This window comes from Eulemur rufifrons, chromosome 2, assembly GCF_041146395.1.
Source record: "Eulemur rufifrons isolate Redbay chromosome 2, OSU_ERuf_1, whole genome shotgun sequence".
In the NCBI taxonomy this organism is placed as follows: domain Eukaryota; kingdom Metazoa; phylum Chordata; class Mammalia; order Primates; family Lemuridae; genus Eulemur; species Eulemur rufifrons.
Window position 1 is genome coordinate 114,825,793 of NC_090984.1, and position 16,999 is coordinate 114,842,791.

The 16,999-nt window shown below is 37.2% G+C and overlaps 1 protein-coding gene across 3 annotated transcripts in view; it reads right to left on the bottom strand.

Annotated features, from left to right (window-relative positions):
• Positions 1-10,182: 10,182 nt before the first annotated feature.
• PPP4R3A (protein phosphatase 4 regulatory subunit 3A) overlaps positions 10,183-16,999 on the bottom strand; it is a 43,534-nt gene continuing 36,717 nt past the window's right edge. For all 3 annotated transcript variants that reach the window (XM_069489240.1, XM_069489234.1, XM_069489225.1), the window contains 5 exons: positions 15,332-15,501; positions 14,363-14,505; positions 13,536-13,726; positions 12,852-13,078; positions 10,183-11,557 (listed from right to left, as the gene is read on the bottom strand). In XM_069489240.1, the coding sequence (XP_069345341.1) occupies positions 11,444-11,557; positions 12,852-13,078; positions 13,536-13,726; positions 14,363-14,505; positions 15,332-15,501 (845 nt within the window). In that variant the 3' untranslated portion in view covers positions 10,183-11,443. The remainder of the gene's footprint in view (positions 11,558-12,851; positions 13,079-13,535; positions 13,727-14,362; positions 14,506-15,331; positions 15,502-16,999) is intronic.

Consider the following 16,999-nt stretch of genomic DNA (forward strand, 5'->3'; position numbering starts at 1 on the left):
TATATACCTCATGATGGGTGCAATGTGCACGACCTGGGGAACAGACACGCGTGGAGCTCTGACTTGGGGGGAAAGGCGGTACAGGAGCAACGTTATGTAACCTGCAATTCTGTATCCCCCATAACAAGATGAAATAAAAAAAAAAAAAATAAGCCTACTCTCTCACACTAAGAAATACACTGGATAAATGCTTTCTGACAGTTGTGAGACGTTTCCCATCGTCATGAGAGAATTTTCCCCCGGGGATGTTGACAGTCCCTGGGCCGCAGCCACGTCAGGAATTTCTGTTCGGGGTCAGTTAGCAGCTGTGTTGGTTCGTGATCACTGATGTATCTGCCACCATTCCTTGTCCGGACCACCGGGGTTGAAAGGATCCATCCCAGCTCCCGTGTCCCTTAGAGTGCCAGGTTACAGGGTGACAAGGCTTCCAAGGGCTGGGTGGCTGGGACAAGTTACTAACTACAAGTCTCTTAAACTGTAGAATCAGAGTAAGAATATTTTCTTGCATATGACTTTGCAAGATAATTTTGAAGTTAAAGGTGGTGCATGAAAAAGAGTTGTGGAAACCAAAAGCTTTATAAAGATAGATAACAACTGTCTCTTCCGAATCTTCTGCCCCATTCTTCTCCTCTGCTGAATCGTTTCCCTAAGTCTCCATCTGGCTGGGGCATAAACGTCAGGAAGCGAACACACAGACCGTCCGCCCTCCGTCCTTCCAGAACACCCCATGGCTCTCACTCCATCTGTCTAAGCTTTAACTCTTCATTTTTAAAATTTTTCTTGTTCATCTCTGGATATAAATTCATATATTGCATTTTGCGTTGCTTCCTGGACAGAAGCACTGTTTTAATTATGTTCTGCATTCTGATAAAAGAATCCTCCCTCCACCCCCACCCCCACCCCCGAAAATACCGACTCCACAGTGTTAGCTAATGGCATTTCTACATTACCTGCCAGGAGCCTAAATTGTTTGTACAACTTGGGGCAGGGGAGAGTTGGCTATTTTTTAAGGTGTCTCTGCATTTGATTTTTGTTAAAATGAGCTTATGTTACTTTTGTGATCTAAATTTGTTTTTAAAGTCAAACACACATAAGAAAACTTGATCTTAAAAATGTAAGTTCAGTGGATATTTGTGTCTGCAGAATTTGTCACAAATATCCTTTAAATGGTTAGTTCTCAGTCACCTTTAAATGGTGACTTCACTTAACTTTGGCATTTAAAGGTTTGATGTAAATACAACTTAAAAAAAAATTTTTTTTTTTTAGAGATGGGGTCTCACTTTGTTGCCCAGGCTGGTTTCAAACTCTTGGCCTCAAGTGATCCTCCCACTTTGGCCTCCCAAAGTGCTGGGATTACAGACATGAGCCACTGCACTTAGCCTAAATACAACTCTTTAAGAATATATTTCTGCATAAATTGGTATAAAATAAATAAATAAATGAAACAAACATATAGCAAAAGATTATATTCTGTGATAGTTTTATATTCTGTCACAGATCTGACATTTTGGAACATTCTTAAGATATTGAAAGAAGTTCATGTTATTGACAAATTCAGTAACCAAATTAAGGATTCGAGGTCCTTTCAGATGCAGTGCTTAAGGGTGTGTTCCAACCTACTCCACGGTAGTCTGGGACTGATACTTTGGGTAAAATTTCAACAAACTATTTCAAAGAAGTTTTTTTCAGAGAATAGGAAGTAATACACTAAACCGTGGAAATGCTGAAGTGTAGATGTAATGTTGAAAACCAGGATGTTCCAGTAAACATATTTTCAACCAATTTATTTTTCCTGTAACTTTCTCTTAAGGGAATAGGTTAAACCACATAAAATTGCTGATATTTGTCAATTTTTGGCCTACAAAAATGGCAATTTCATATGGTTCAACCTAAAGACTAACAATAATTTATAATGAATACTTACTGAGTACTTACTCTAATAGCCAGTGTTCTAAGCACTTTCATTACTAATATAATCCTTACAACAACCCCAGGAGATAGGTACTGTCGATATTCCTGTTTTACAGGAGTGGAAGCATTTCATAAACATTACCGAGTATCTGCTAAGTGCTAAACGCCATGATAAGCAATTTGAACAAGATATGAGCCCTTTCTCGACGAGTAAGAAATGATTACAGATAAAGTTAAATCGTTAGCATTTTAAAAGCTATAGGCAGACCAATAAAAATAAAATTTAAATCATTTATTATGAAGCTGATGCATTTGAAGCTGGCTGATGGATGCAATATAGTTTTATGTAATGAGAAAATCTCATTTGAACAATATAGTTTTATGTAATGGGAAAACTTCATATGCATGACTTGAAAATGCATAAATTTGGAGCCAACAGAGATATGAGTTTGAGTCCTGGTTCTGCCACCTACTAGCATTGTGACTTGAAACTCATTTCTTAACATCTCTTAGCTGTGGTTTGCTTGTCTGCACGGCGTGGCGCCTACTACCTCCCTCCCGGGGAAGTTGTGAGGATTGGGAACAACCTGTGGAGAGTGCCTGGCACAGCCCAAGGGTTCCATGAAAAGTGGCTTTTTCGCTTGTTAAAATTATTAAATTGTTACAATTATTATAGCACTTGGTATTTTTCAAAGCAGACTCCCTTATAGTGTCATTTAGCTTAGCACTTTAATGGAAGAGCTAGGTTAATTAACATGATGTGCCTAAATTGGCTGAGCAAATTTAGATCTGGGACTAAGAGCCAGGCAACCTGAATGAGTCCTGAACGAGTCTCTTCCTAGTTACACGTACCAAAGACACATGTTGTATTGTAAAGCCATGTGTCAGCTTGGCACTATGTGTTCAGTGAGAACATAGTGGAGGCTGGGACATGGCCCTGACTTTAAGAGCTTTGTGGCGCATAGGAGGGACAGCATGCAAATAAATTATTTGAAAAGAGCATCTCCGTGTGTATAAGTTACAGAAATAGTACAAAGGAGAGTGTATTTACACCTTTGCTGCTTCTGGGGAATCACGGAAGGCTTTGCTGAGGAGGTGATATTTGAGCAGAGTTTTAAGGGTGAATAAGAGTTTGTCTTGCAGAGCGGTGGGAAGGGTATTCCAGACGGAGGGCGCACCATGTGCAAAGGCATGGGGGGAACTGCAAGTAGCCCCACATTGCTGACATTAGAGGGAGGTGATACTGGTGCCGGTTTATGAGGGGCCTCGTGGGACCAGTCAAGGAATTTGGACTTTTAAGGAAAGAGAGGAGTCATCAAAAGGGATGAAGCTGGCTGGGACTTGATTAAGTTTGCACTTTAGAAAGATCATCTCTGTGCAACCTTGAATAATGGAGTAAAGACGGAAAAAGGCAAGGAGATAAATCGGGGCACTTTTGCAATAACCCCTTTGAGGGGTAATTAGGGTCCAAACTAGAGCAGGGAAGGTAGAGAGGAGGGTTGGTGATTGTTTGAAGGTGTAGGGATGCGACGGGGGAAGGAACCCCAGGGAGCCGACCCAAACTTCTTTCGTGGCCTCTTGCTTCACAAAGCCTCATCTGTGCACTAGCCACAAGCTTGGTGCAAATGCAGAATCTTGGAACTTTCCCAATAGCTACTTGAATCAGAATCTGCATTTTAAAAAGTTCTCTAGTTGATCCTGGGCACCTTCAGGTTGAAGACATAGAGCTCTAGAAAGCATTGCTTCCAGGCCAGGCATGGTAGCTCACACCTATAATATGATCCCAGCCCTTTGGGAGGTCAGGGCAGGAGGATCGTTTGAGGTCAGCCTGGGCAACATAGCCAGACTCCATCTCTAAAAAAATTTTTTTTAAATTAGCTGGGTGTGGTGGCACACTCCTTGTAGTCTCAGCTACTTGGGAGGCTGAGGCAGGAGGATGGCTTGAGCCCAGGAGTTCGAGGCTGCAAAGAGCTGTCATCATGCCACTGCACTCCAGCCTGGGCAACAGAGTGAGACCCTATCTCAAAAAAATAAAAAAGCGGGGGGGGCGTTGCTTCCATTCACCCTTTCATTGCTAGCTGGCCTCTAGCATGAGCCTCAATTGGGTAGAGGTGGGATTGCTGTACAGGAGCAGGGTTAAAGGACATATCGCAATATTAAACGTGTTCAGTGGTGTCTGGCCTCAGAAGTATATGGGTAATGGAAGAGAAACAGGTTTGACATGCACAGGGCTGGCCAAGTGACACGGAGTAGATTAATGGCAGGAAGAAACAAAGAGGGTGATTCCTTTGAACCCCAGCCGTGCTGGTTCATTTCAAAACTCCAAACTTGTAGCATATTTTCATGTGTCACAATCAATAGGTGAGACTAATGTTTATTGTTTAACAATAAGAGCGAGCACATATTCAACAAAGGCACAAATTGTACCCACCCAAATTCAATTTCTGTAATAGATACAAACTAATCAGGTTGTCTGTTTCTTCTTGATTAAGCTTTGGTAGTTTGCATCTTTTAAGGAATTTCTCTATTTCATCTAAATTTTCAAATTTATGGGCATAGAGTTATTCACATTATTCTCTTAATATCTTTTGAATGTCTACAGTGTCTGTATTGCTGTCCTTTCCTCTTTCGTTTTTGTTATTGTGTCATCTCTCTTTTTCCCCTTGTGCAGTCTGGTGAGATGTTTATCAACTTTATGGATCATTTTTTCCGAAGAAAAAAGTTCTGTTAATTTTCTATTCTTAATTTCATTGATTTCTGCTCTTTATTTTATTCTTCCTGCTTGATTTGGGTTTAATTTCTTCTTCTTTTTCTAGTTTCTTAAAGTGGAAGCTTAGATTATTATTTTAAAACCTTTCTTTTCTTTTTCATAAAAAGAGCTTTAGGCTGGGTGCAGTGGCTCACAACTGTAATCCTGGCACGTGGGAGGCCAAGGCAGGATTGCTTTAGGCCAGGAGTTCAAGACCAGCCTGGGCAGCACAGCAAGACCCCATCAAAAAATTTTAAAATTAGCTAAGCATGGCGGCCTGTCCCTGTAGTCCCAGCTACTCGGGAGGCTGAGGCAGGAGGATCAGTTGAACCTAGGAGTTCAAGCTTGTAGTGATCTGTGATCATGCCACTGCACTCCAGCCTAGCTGACAGAGTGAGACCTTGTCTCTAAAAAATATATATATATATATAAAAGCCCCAGTTTTACTGAAATATAATTCACATATCATACAGTTCACCCATTTAAAGTGTACACCTCAATGTATTTAAAGATACATGTAACAATCATCAATTTTAGAATATTTTTATCGCCTCAAAAAGAAACTTCATATCCTTTAGCTATTTCCTCCTTACTCCCCCATTCCTCTCAGCAACCACCAATCTACTTTCTGTCGCTATAGATTTGCCTCTTGTGGACATTTCATATAAATGGAATCGTGTAATACGATTATAGGCATGTGAGATTGGGGTCCTTTGTGACCTGTGTCTTTCACTTAGATGTTTTTAAAGTTCCTCCCTGTGGTGGCACGTATTAGGACTTCATTCCTTGTTGTGGGTAAATACTCCATTTTGTGCACATACCGCGTTTCGTTTAGGCATTTGTCATTGCAGGACATTTGGGTTGTTCCCACTTTTTGGCTCTTATGAATAATGCCGCTGTAAACGTTCATGTACAAGTTTTGTGTGTACGTGTTTTCATTTCTCTTGGGTGTATACCTAGGAGTAGCATCGCTGGGTCATATGGCAACTCTGTCTTGTACCATTTTAAGAGCTGCCAGGCTATCTGCTGAAGTGGCTGCAACATCTTACGTTCCCACCGCCTACATGTGGGGGTTCCGATTTCTCTGCATCCTTGCTAATACGTGTTGTCTGACTTTTTTATTCCAGCCGTCCTAGTAGGTATGAAGTATAATCTCATTGTGGTTTTGACCTGCATTTGCCTGATCGCTGATGACATATGGCATCTTTTCAAATGCTTATGGGACATGTGTATAGCTTCCTTAGAGAAATGTCTATTCAGATCTTTTGCCATCTTTTACTGATATATAATAATTTACATGTTTTCAAGGTACACGTGATATTTTGATACATTCATATAATGTGTACTAATCAAATCAGTGTATTTGGAATATCCATCACCTTAAATATTTTATCTTTTCTTTATGCTGGGAACATTTCAATTATTCTCTCCTAGCTATTTTGAAATATAGAATAGATTATTGTTTACTATAGTCGCTCTACTGACTTATTGAACAGTTGGTGTTATTTCATCTATCTATAACTGTATTCTTGTACCAATTAATCAACCTCTCTTCCTCCCCCTCTCCCTCCTCCCCTTTTTGGCCTCTCGTAACCACCAATCATCCTGTCTTAGCTCCCACAGATGAGTGAGAACATGCAACATGTCTTTCTGTGCTTGGCTTGTTTCACTTAACATAATGACCGCCAAGTTCATGTATGTTGCTATAAATGGTAGAATTCCATTCTTTTTTATGGCAGAGTAATATTGCATTGTGTATATATACCACCTTTTCTTTATCCATTCTTGGGTACTTAGGTTAATTCCATATTTTAGCTATTGTGAATAGTGCTGCAATAAACATAGGAGTGTGGTTCTCTCTTCAATATATTGATTTCCTTTATTTTGGATATATACCTAGGCGAGGGATTGCTGGATCCTATGATAGCTCTGTTTTTAGTTTCCTAAGGAACTTCCATACTTTTTCCTTAGTGGCTGTACCACTTCACATTCCCACCAATAGAGTGTTCACTCATCCATTCATTCTCGCCAGCATTTGTTAATCCCTTTTTGATAAAAGTTTATTGTGGTTTTGATTTGCATTTCTCTGATTAATGGTGTTGAGCATTTTTTTGTATACCTGTTGACCATTTGTATGTCTTCTTTTGAGAAATGTCTATTCACGCCACTTGCCCATTTTTTAATCAGATTGTTTTATTGCTGTTGAGTTACTTCTATATTCTGGTTATTAATCCCTTGTCAGATGGATAGGTTTGCAAATATTTTCTCCCATTCTGTGGGTTGCCTTTTCACTGTTTTGATTGCTTCCTTCCCTGTGGAGAAGCTTCTTGGCTTGATGTAATCCCATTTGTCTATTTTCTGCTATTGTTGCCTGTGCTTTTGAGGTCTTACTAAAAAAAAAAATCTTTGGCCAGACCAGTGTCCTGGAGCGTTTGTTTCCCCAGTGTTTTCTTCTAGTAGTTTCATTATTTCAGGTCTTAGATTTAAATCTTTGATCCATTTTGATTTGATTCTTGTATATGGTGAAAGATAAGGGTCTAGTTTTATTCTTCTGCATAGGGATATCCAGTCCTCCCAGCATCACATATCAAATAGACTGGCCTTTCCCCAGTGTATGTTCTTGGCACCTCTATTAAAAGTGAGTTGGCTGTAAACACGTAGATTTATTTCTAGGTTCTCTATTCTATTCCATTGGTCTGTCTGTTTTTTATGCCAGTACCATGATGTTTTGGTTACTATAGCTTTATAGTATAATTTGAAATCAGGTAGTGTGATTCCTCCAGCCGTTTGTTTACTTATTTATTTATTTATTGGAGACTTGAGACAAAGTCTCATTCTGTCACCCAGGCTGGAGTTCAGTGATGTGACTGCAGCTCATTGTGGCCTCAAACTCCTGGGCTCAAGCAATCCTCATCCTTCAGCCTCCCAAGTAGCTAGGACTACAGGCATACACCACCGCACCAGGTTAAGTTTTTAAAGTTTTTGTAGAGATAGAGTCTGGTTGTGTTGCCCAGGGTGGTCTCAAACTCCTGGGCTCAAGCAATCCTCTAGCTTTAGCCTCCCACAGTGCTGGTATTACAGGCAAGAGCCACCGCACCTGGCCTGTAACTTTGTCCTTTTTGCTCAGGATTGCTTTGGCTGGAGCTCGGGAAGAGGAGAGTACCCAAGATGGAACCCTAGTGAGTCTTGGCATTTAAAGGGTAAGGAAGGGGACCATCAACAGACAGATCGTGGCTCACACCTGTAATCCTGGCACTTCCGGAGGCTGAGGTGGGGGCGGAAAAAAAAAGACATCAACCATACTAAATAAAGTACGTGCTAATACTGAAAGCAAGACAAAGGTATCAAGAAGACAGTATTCTTGATAGCGTCTATGAACTTATAAGAAAAACAAAAAAAAGAAGACAGTGGTTGGTAGCCAATGCTGCCTGAGTGTCAAATAACGTAAAAATGGAAATGAGTCCACTGCATTTGCAGGTAGAATGTGACCTATACTAGAACAGTTTGTTTGAAATGGTGGGGGGCAGGGGGAAGTTAGACAAAAACCCATGTTGCATCATGTTCATGACCACTATTTCCTATGAGTCCATAGAAGAACTTTTTATCTGGGAGACCGAAAAAGTCAAGGAAAGTTTTGTCTCCAACTACAACTATTTTAAGAAACAAGACTACTCCAGTAGTTATCTGTTTGAAGAGGCTTTCTACAATTTTCTTTCAGATTTATCATTTTAACAAGCCATGATGAGGCACTAAGGCCAAAGAGAAAAATCAAACTGATTTAGCACTAGGAAGCACAACACACTGATGACTACCCCATTTCCTTGTTTGTTGTCTCAAAGTCCCAGTGTAATGGTAGACAATCCATCCCGTGAAAGTTTTTAATAATCTTCTTGCTTGAAATAGGTATTATGGCAACAGAAGTTTTAATATAACCTGTGTGTAAGAATTTTGAAGGTCCTAGATATTCCTCCAAAAGGAACTTTGACAATGCTGTTTTAACAGTTATTCACGATAAACACTAGACATGTGTTGACCTGAAAAGTTTTCCACTTAAAATATTCCAGCTTAAACAAACTTACTGCTGTTCTAATCTTGCAGTCTTAACAAAGACCACTGCTTACATCAATTTGAGAACAAAAACAGCAGTAGGAATTTTCCCTGACCCATGCCTCCCCTTCATTTCCAAATTCACAAAAATTGACTTGCAAATTTGAGTTCTGGGGAAAATTTCATGCAGGATGTGAGTACGATCGGGCAGGGGAAAACCATCAGACATCATTCTATTGAAAAACGCCAGGTGAGCATCTCTGGACAAGACAGGATGCAAGGTGTTTCCTGCAATAATTGTGTATCTCTTTGCCAGAGATTGTTGAATCATCACTTTGGGAGGTGAAAAGTTTTGTTTTTCATTTTAAGTATTACAAAGTGAGCAAAAGAATTAATTGGTATCATTAAAGTAGAAAATAGTTTACACCTGTATTCACATCGGTTACCAGAATAGTATCCATCATTAAGAGCATGGACTTTTGAGGCAGATGGAACTATGTCAATTCAAGTGCTATATTTCTAGCAATTTCGTGCTAACAGTATTCCTCCAAGAGATGACAAGCTATTCTGGACCTCGTTTCTGTTGTTGTAAGGTGTCAAGTTTTTGTTTCAGTAACCACAATCACCAATAGCTAAGGGAATATAACAGTCTACAGTGAAAAGGCATCTCAACTGGGAAAGCCCAATAATTAAGACCCATTTTTCATATAATAGGCCACAATTTATGAAAGCAAGTGATGCTTCTTACCTCTATCCAAGAATCATCAGAATACCGAGAAAAATAAGTTTTTCAAAAATCAGTCAGAAAGGTCAGTTTAAATTGTATGTTTAAGGCACATTACTTGACATAGGACTTTCTAGGTAACAAAGGAAGACATTATATAATTGACTTAGATCCTATTTTTTCTTCTCTTTATTTGCAAGATAAGTTGATTAACTTCAATTATTAATAGCCAAAACTTGTGACTCGGAATAGAACCATATACTCTAGTGAAATATACTTAATCTCTTAAGTTAATGATGTATCCAAAGTTTCTCTTGTTAATAAAATTGGTCAGCCAATAATAAAACTCTTTTCTAACCGTAGCAAGCTGTCACTTTCTCGATTTTTATTTAACTATTCAGTATAGCCTTGTTTTGGGTACCACAATTAGAATTTACTGAGGAATAAGAAAAGCTAAGATATTAATAGAAGCACACAGTGCTTGCTACATACTCAGTTAAAGTATATGATCCTTAAAATAGTATCCTTTCCTGGATATGAATTTTGATTCACATTTACAAATATTACTACATTCAGTAAGTTCTAAATTGTTCACTTAAAAAAGTGAGAGTATGTGGAATTATTTCCTTGAAAGAATTTGATCACATCTAAGACAATAAAAGAACCTGTTTAAAAATAAGCTTGTTTTCTTCAAGCTCTCAGGTGACCGGAAGAAGAAAAAATACTGCCTTCATAAGGTGATATCTGATGGTCCTTTGGCCACCTTATTTATTTAGGAACCACCACTTACAACTCAAACTGGTATTCCAAAGGGAGTGGTTAAAAAAAAAAAAAAAAAAAAACCCACAAGAAACATACAACTAATACAATTTCTCTTACTCTTCACTTTTCTTTTTATTATTCAAAAGTCAAATGTTATTTTTAAATCATCCATCCTCAATTTTGATTTAATGTACCGTCATTTCCCCAAGATATGAAATTTCAGAATCTCTTTGGAATACTAATTTCACGTTTCTAGGTTTAACAAAACTGTTGAAGTTTTAAATTCCACTCTATTTCCCTGAATTCTCAAGACAGTTGCTGATGTAAATTTTAATATAAAATATTTAGTCACAAAATAGTATTGCTTTTGTATGCACATAGTTGTAAGATTACTTTGCTTTTGTCAATAAAAACTATACCATCTTTCATAAAACTCTAAACAAATTAAGAACTGTGATGTAGAACAAAAATTACACATGGTAAAACAGGTACCAGCACAACGTTAGGTTATATTACATCAAAAAAAGTTTTAATGGTCCCAAATATATATATTCAACAACTAAGCATACACTCAGGGGAGGAAAAAAAAGTCAAAAACAAAATGAAACAAAAAAATTATGACACAATTGACCACATCTAGAATTCCACTCAATCTTTAATCAAGCAGGGACAAATCCCCACTTAAAAAAAAAATCTGCAGTTTGAAGGGCAAAGGGAACAGATAAAAAAGAGGAAAACTTTATATTCGCCCCTCCCCCACAGAGGTTTTCCAAACTTGTAGCTTGACTAAAATGTTCAGAATGTACGATTTTAAAGGCAGGTCTCTTTATACAAAGAAACTGCTGGCATTCTTAACTAGTGAAGAATTATGGCAGAAAGGCCCATTCTTCTGAGTCTTAAACATGGTCCAAGAAAGCATATTCTGATTGTAGCAACTGACCAGTCAATCCAGAGTTCCACTTACAAAACCCCTGCCCTGTTGGCTTTTTGTTTCCATTTCCTTCCCTGAGAAAAGGGCAATGTGTGGTCCAAGCTGGAGAGCTCAAAGGCTTAAGTCTTTCCCCTAAATGTATGATTTCCCCTCCTCCTGCTCCGTTCAATTGGCACTTGATGAGCAGAAGCCAAGTGTGCAAGGCTGATCTGTGTCAGTCATTCACAAGAGACCACTGCACTTTGTTGTGGATTTTGTAAGGGGGAGGGGTAGAGAACCAGTTTTTTCAACAGGTACTGATCGTAGGCAGTTGCTATTATTATGAATCAAATTTTGCTTTCTTTGACAATGGTAGCGCATCTTCCTTGTCTTCATCCTCATCGTCATCGTCATCATCATCATCAGGATAATCTACCAGACCCACGAGGCCTCCCTGTTCAGAAATAAGGATTATTTAAAGAACAGAAAACAACACACTACATTTCAAAATACCTGTGTTTTAGGTAAAAACTTTTAAGTTACCTAAAATTAAAACAAAAATCTTTAGTTTATAAATTCTAGCAAATCACCCAGGAGACAGAAACAGTACTGAATTAAAACGTTTCAAGACTTAACAGCACATTAGCATCCTTTTAAAGCATGAAAGTCTAAAATATAAAATAGTATCAACATGAAAACTGCAGAAGATAAACAGACCACCAGAAATGAGGACAGACAAGCTATCAGAGGTTAGGAAAACAATCCTACGTTGTCTCATCCTCATTATTTCATCCAGGCTTCCTTGTAGCCCTGCTCCTTCACCAGAAACTGCGGCAGCTCTCGCTACTTAGCTGGCCATGGGAAACAATGCTCTGCCCCTCATTTCGGCATGTCTCAGATTCACTTCTTAGTCTTTAGGAGCCTCCTGCTCACAGGACAGTAAAAGACTGTGATTGGGCATGAGATTCCTAATTTAGACGAGTGATTCCCAAATGCCAGTCTTTTAACTGATAGTCCAACAATTAGTATGTTTTTGGTTGCAGAATACAGCAACCAAAAAAACTGGTTGTACTCTGAGATTATGTCTTTTTTACATTTTTATCATTAAAACATTTCTTATATGAAATGTTATAGACGGTTTTTTTTTTTTTTTTTTTTTAAATAAACCTTGCTTGACAAAAGTATAGTTGGGAGTATCCAGATATTTAGGTTATCTTTCTCCCACAAAGTCTCTACCTGGGTATTAATTGAGACAGCAGACTAAAGAATAACTGAAAATTTAAAATGTCTGTGACTGTCTTGATATAAAAATCTGCACCTGTAATTCTAAAATGCAAAATACCAAAATAAGAATGTATTTGGGGGCTTTTTTGTTACAATGTATTTGGGGGCTTTTTTGTTACGACAAGAGGTCTGTTCACAGTTCTGTGACAAACATATCTCGTTCTTACTCTGTAAACCTATCTTGTCCTTCCTTCCTCAATAAACTTTATTTCACGCTTGACAAAAAAAAGGGGGGGGAATATATTTATTTGGATTTTTGCATTGGTCATAAAAAACTTTCAGAAATTTCTCAACATTTTGTTAAGTTCTGGTGTGATGATGGGGGACTCATTATATAGTTCACAAATGGTAAGTCAGTTCCAGAAGGCAGTAACCAAAGGGAGTCCCAGTCACAACAGTTATTGTTGAGAAAGCCTAAAGGGGAAAAAACAGCAAAATCGGAGTCCTGGAAGTGAAAAATGTACCTTTGTAGTAATAGCTGCCGTCTGAGATGTATTTTTAGGGACGGATCCAGGAGAGCCTGGAGACCCTGGGGACCCGGGAGAGCCTGGAGAACCAGGCAGGTTGGCTGCAGATGACTGGCTGGTGAGGTTAGTCTTTGTTCCGCTGGACAAGGAAAGCTTGAAACTTGGGCTCTGCCGTCCAGAAAGATTTGTTTTCAGAAGCACCTCCTTTTCTTCACTTTCTTTTACTAAAAACGAGAACATTGTCAATAGTTATTTGCCTATACTCTTTCTTTTTTAAATTCCTCCAAAAGGCCTGACACTAAAACACATTTACCCAGCATACTCCTTTGTGGGGGAGAAACACCGAAGTTCAATTTATGAACAAAGCTTATGAAAATACTAAATATCATTATATCCATTGGATTTTAGTCTGGAGAAGAAACGAAACCTTCAGTATCATATTCAGTATTCCTACTCTTCTTGAAATACTATATCCTTACTTATTCAACTCAAATTAAGAAAATTTAGTCTATACCTTTACAACAGAGCTATCAATGCAGGCACATCCTATAAAGCAATGGGGTCTTTAAAATCTATGTCACCACACATTCCAAGTAGATACTAATCATTTTGTCAGGAAATAGAAAATAAACCCAGAGTGAGAAAGCCTTCATTTTTTTCTTGCCCATTTTTTCAACATACATTTCTTCCTTTCCATGAATTTACTTATTGGATCCATAATATCATCATCGTTTTTAGTTTTGTCAGATGGAGATACTACAGCTTCTCCATCTTCCATGTCATCTTCATCTGTGTTAAACCACATCTCTTCTTCATCTTCTAGTGTTCTGGCATCCCTTCGGTATCTATGATTCCTCAGAATGGAGCGCATACTATGAGTAAAGAAAACAAAGTAGAATAAAGAGAACAAAGTAAATATATAAGGACTTTTATTTAGCTAGTCTTCAAGTATTGCTCTAGAATTAGATACATTCTTAATAGGTTAATGGAGATGAACAGACATAAACACATAAAGACTGATGGAAATCAGATTTTACCAAACATGTTATCAACGAAACACACTCCACCTTATCTAGTATTAGTGGAATCAAACCCCTTATTATAAAAATTGTACTGTTACAGGTCACTTATTCAACTGCTAACATTGGGAATTAATAAGTAATAATTTTCAGATTTGAAAATGTACTATTAATGTAAATTCAGTTATTTAGAAAAATGCACAAGATTTTTTAGAATTTGTAACCTTAATAAAATGTACATTCAAAGCATAGAAGATAATACTCGATCTTATTTTGAACACGTGAAGCCTCACTGCCACGTAAGTGTTTCTTTAGATCATACTAATATCCCCCCAAACCTTCAGGAAAACTTTTATGTTGACCTTTACAGAAAACTACAACTTCTGTTCACTAGCTGCCTATGTGCCCTTTCCCTAGTATCAAATAAACAAAAAAGCTGCCACCACACAATTAACGTTGAGTGAACAGGTTCAAACATATGTAACTTACCTGTCAAGTTTAGGATTATCTTGCCTTTCTCTTTGTTGTTCAAATCGAAGTTTTAATCCTTTAAATGTCTGTACATAATCTACATCTTCCAGTGCTTTCCAGTAATTTTCAATTACATGAGCAGTTAATGATTTTATATCTTCCTACAGAAAAGAATTATAATGAAAAAATGGTAGTAAAATGTTATTTTAGCAAGATGAAGCTGAATTTAGCAAATTCATAAAACTCACCAAAAATAATTTTATTTCATAAAATTATTACACAATCTTAGAGATAATCAAGCAATGAAAATGGGAGTAACATACATCGGCTACTACAGTAGTCCTAGATTTATCTATGAGTCTTTCCAAAGTACTTGCCCAGGTTCCACCCTACATGATTCTGACTTCGGAAGTCTGGGATGGGATCTGGGTGTATTTCTTTTTTTTTAAAGTATGCCACAGAAAAGCTCTGGACATAGATGGTGATGGTTGCCCAATAATGTGAATGTGCTGAATGCCATTGAATTATACATTTAAAAATAATTAAAATGGCAAGTTTGATGTTAAATATATTTTACAAAAATAAATCATCCTATAGATAATTTTACATAGCACCAATGTTTGAGAGCCACTAGCTTATTACAGTTCTAAAGACTGAAGAAAAGTCTACTATGAAATTGTTCTTCAGAAACCCGTGAAAGTCAAAAAACACATTCAAATGCTTATCTGTCAACTGTACTTTTACTTTATTAAAATGATTACCATGATAGTGTTAAATCAGTTTTCAAACCATTCTATGAAGGATAGCTGCTGAAACATTATTTTGGTTTTTATTACTTTGAATCAAATCTCTCACAGGCTTTTGGTATATTGATTTTTCTTTTTAAAATTCTCTCCAAATATTCTGAAGCCAAAATACAAGTAATGCATATTCAATTTTCTCAAACAATTAAAACCAAAATTCTGACTAAAAAAATACAGAACCTACCACTCTAATAAATTCAAACATCTCTATTATGGCAGAGTTCATCAGATTGTAGCGGGATCCATTGTTGAGAAATGCTTTCACTACTGGTTCAAACAAAAAACTTTTCATTATGTAGCGGTTGTAAAACTCATCTTTTAATCCAATAATCTTTCTCTTAAAACGAAGGGCACCTGAAACACAGAGGCATTGCTGTTTAAATCACACACCACACTTCCATAGTCTTACCAAAAAAACAAAACATAAAAACCCCCAAACAAAAACAAAACAAAAAACCTGTTTAACACCTATCAGTAATTCTTCGTGCACACTGATGTTAGCACTTCCAGAAATGTGAACCTGAAGATAAGGATTATGAAAGTGTTATCAAAGAAGTGTATTCTATAAGTAGTAGATGTTATCATAGAACACAAGTCTTAGAAAGCCAGAGAAAATTCTGGAAGTAAACCAGTTACTAATGACCAAAATGTAATTCATATCAGCAATAAGAGTTTAGATGAATGAACCTATCATACTACTTAAGATGAAAAAATTCAACATATCCTTTTATATACACCTTAAAAACTATTGTTTTATTAGGGCAATCCACTGTATAATTTGGTCTTCAATATTTATGGACACTCTCATTATTTGCATCAGAGTTCGTGGGTTTACATTATTTGTGGATGTGCTTATAGAAATGCTATAAACACACAAAAATCTGCATGGCCCCAAATTTGCCTTCCCATAGTTTAGAAATAAATTTAGAGGATGATATTAAAAATACGTGGTTCTCTATATTGCAGCGAGTATGCTTTTTAATTTTTTTCCTAGTTTTTCTTTTTACAATTAATTAGGCTTTAACTTACGGATCAAAAGGTATATTTACATCTTGAGGTATGGGGAGTTACTGAAGTCACCATTCATCAAGATCCAAATATACTCAGACATCTAGACTTCAACAAAGCCCTCTTTACCTAAGTGGAATTATCAGTAAGTTAATGCCCCAGTTATTGTAAACAGTTCAAAAAAGCATACTCACTTCATGCAGTCACATCGTCTTCGGTTGGCAAGATTAAATATTGTGTTTGTATTTTGGTTTCTTTGGAGATCATAGAAGTGGCTCGTTAAATTGCCAATTTGTTATTAATCAAGTCCTTCATGAGCAGGTAGCCAGGCAACCATGCTGACACGGTTTCTGGGTGGGAAGGCAGAGGAGTAAAGCAGCTCAATTTTTCTTTAGTTGGCAGAAAAGAGGTCCACAAGTGAATGCCCAATTAGGTACAGTTGATTATAAACTGCCTTAACAATGCAACTTATTTAAGAGTGTATCTTTCTAAAGAAACACTCTGGGCAGGGAGTTTCAAAATATTATAGTTTATAGAATAATAATTGCATTTTATTTTTAAACTACTGAATATTTTTAAAAACATAAGCATGGTGAAATAAGACATTTTAAACAATGAGGCATCTTTCTGTGTGGTAAGTCAAAGCCTAACAAGGGTTTGTTTTCCCAAAACAATATTCTCAGGGTTTTTTTTAAACATTAATTGACAAAGGAACTTAGTGAAAGCAGTTCCATTTGTTAGGAATAAAAATCAATACTTTAGAGCTCATGCTAATAGGCCGAATTTCAAGCTTTTAGTAATAAAGGCAAGAGTAGTAGTATTTTAAGAATTAGCACTCCTACGT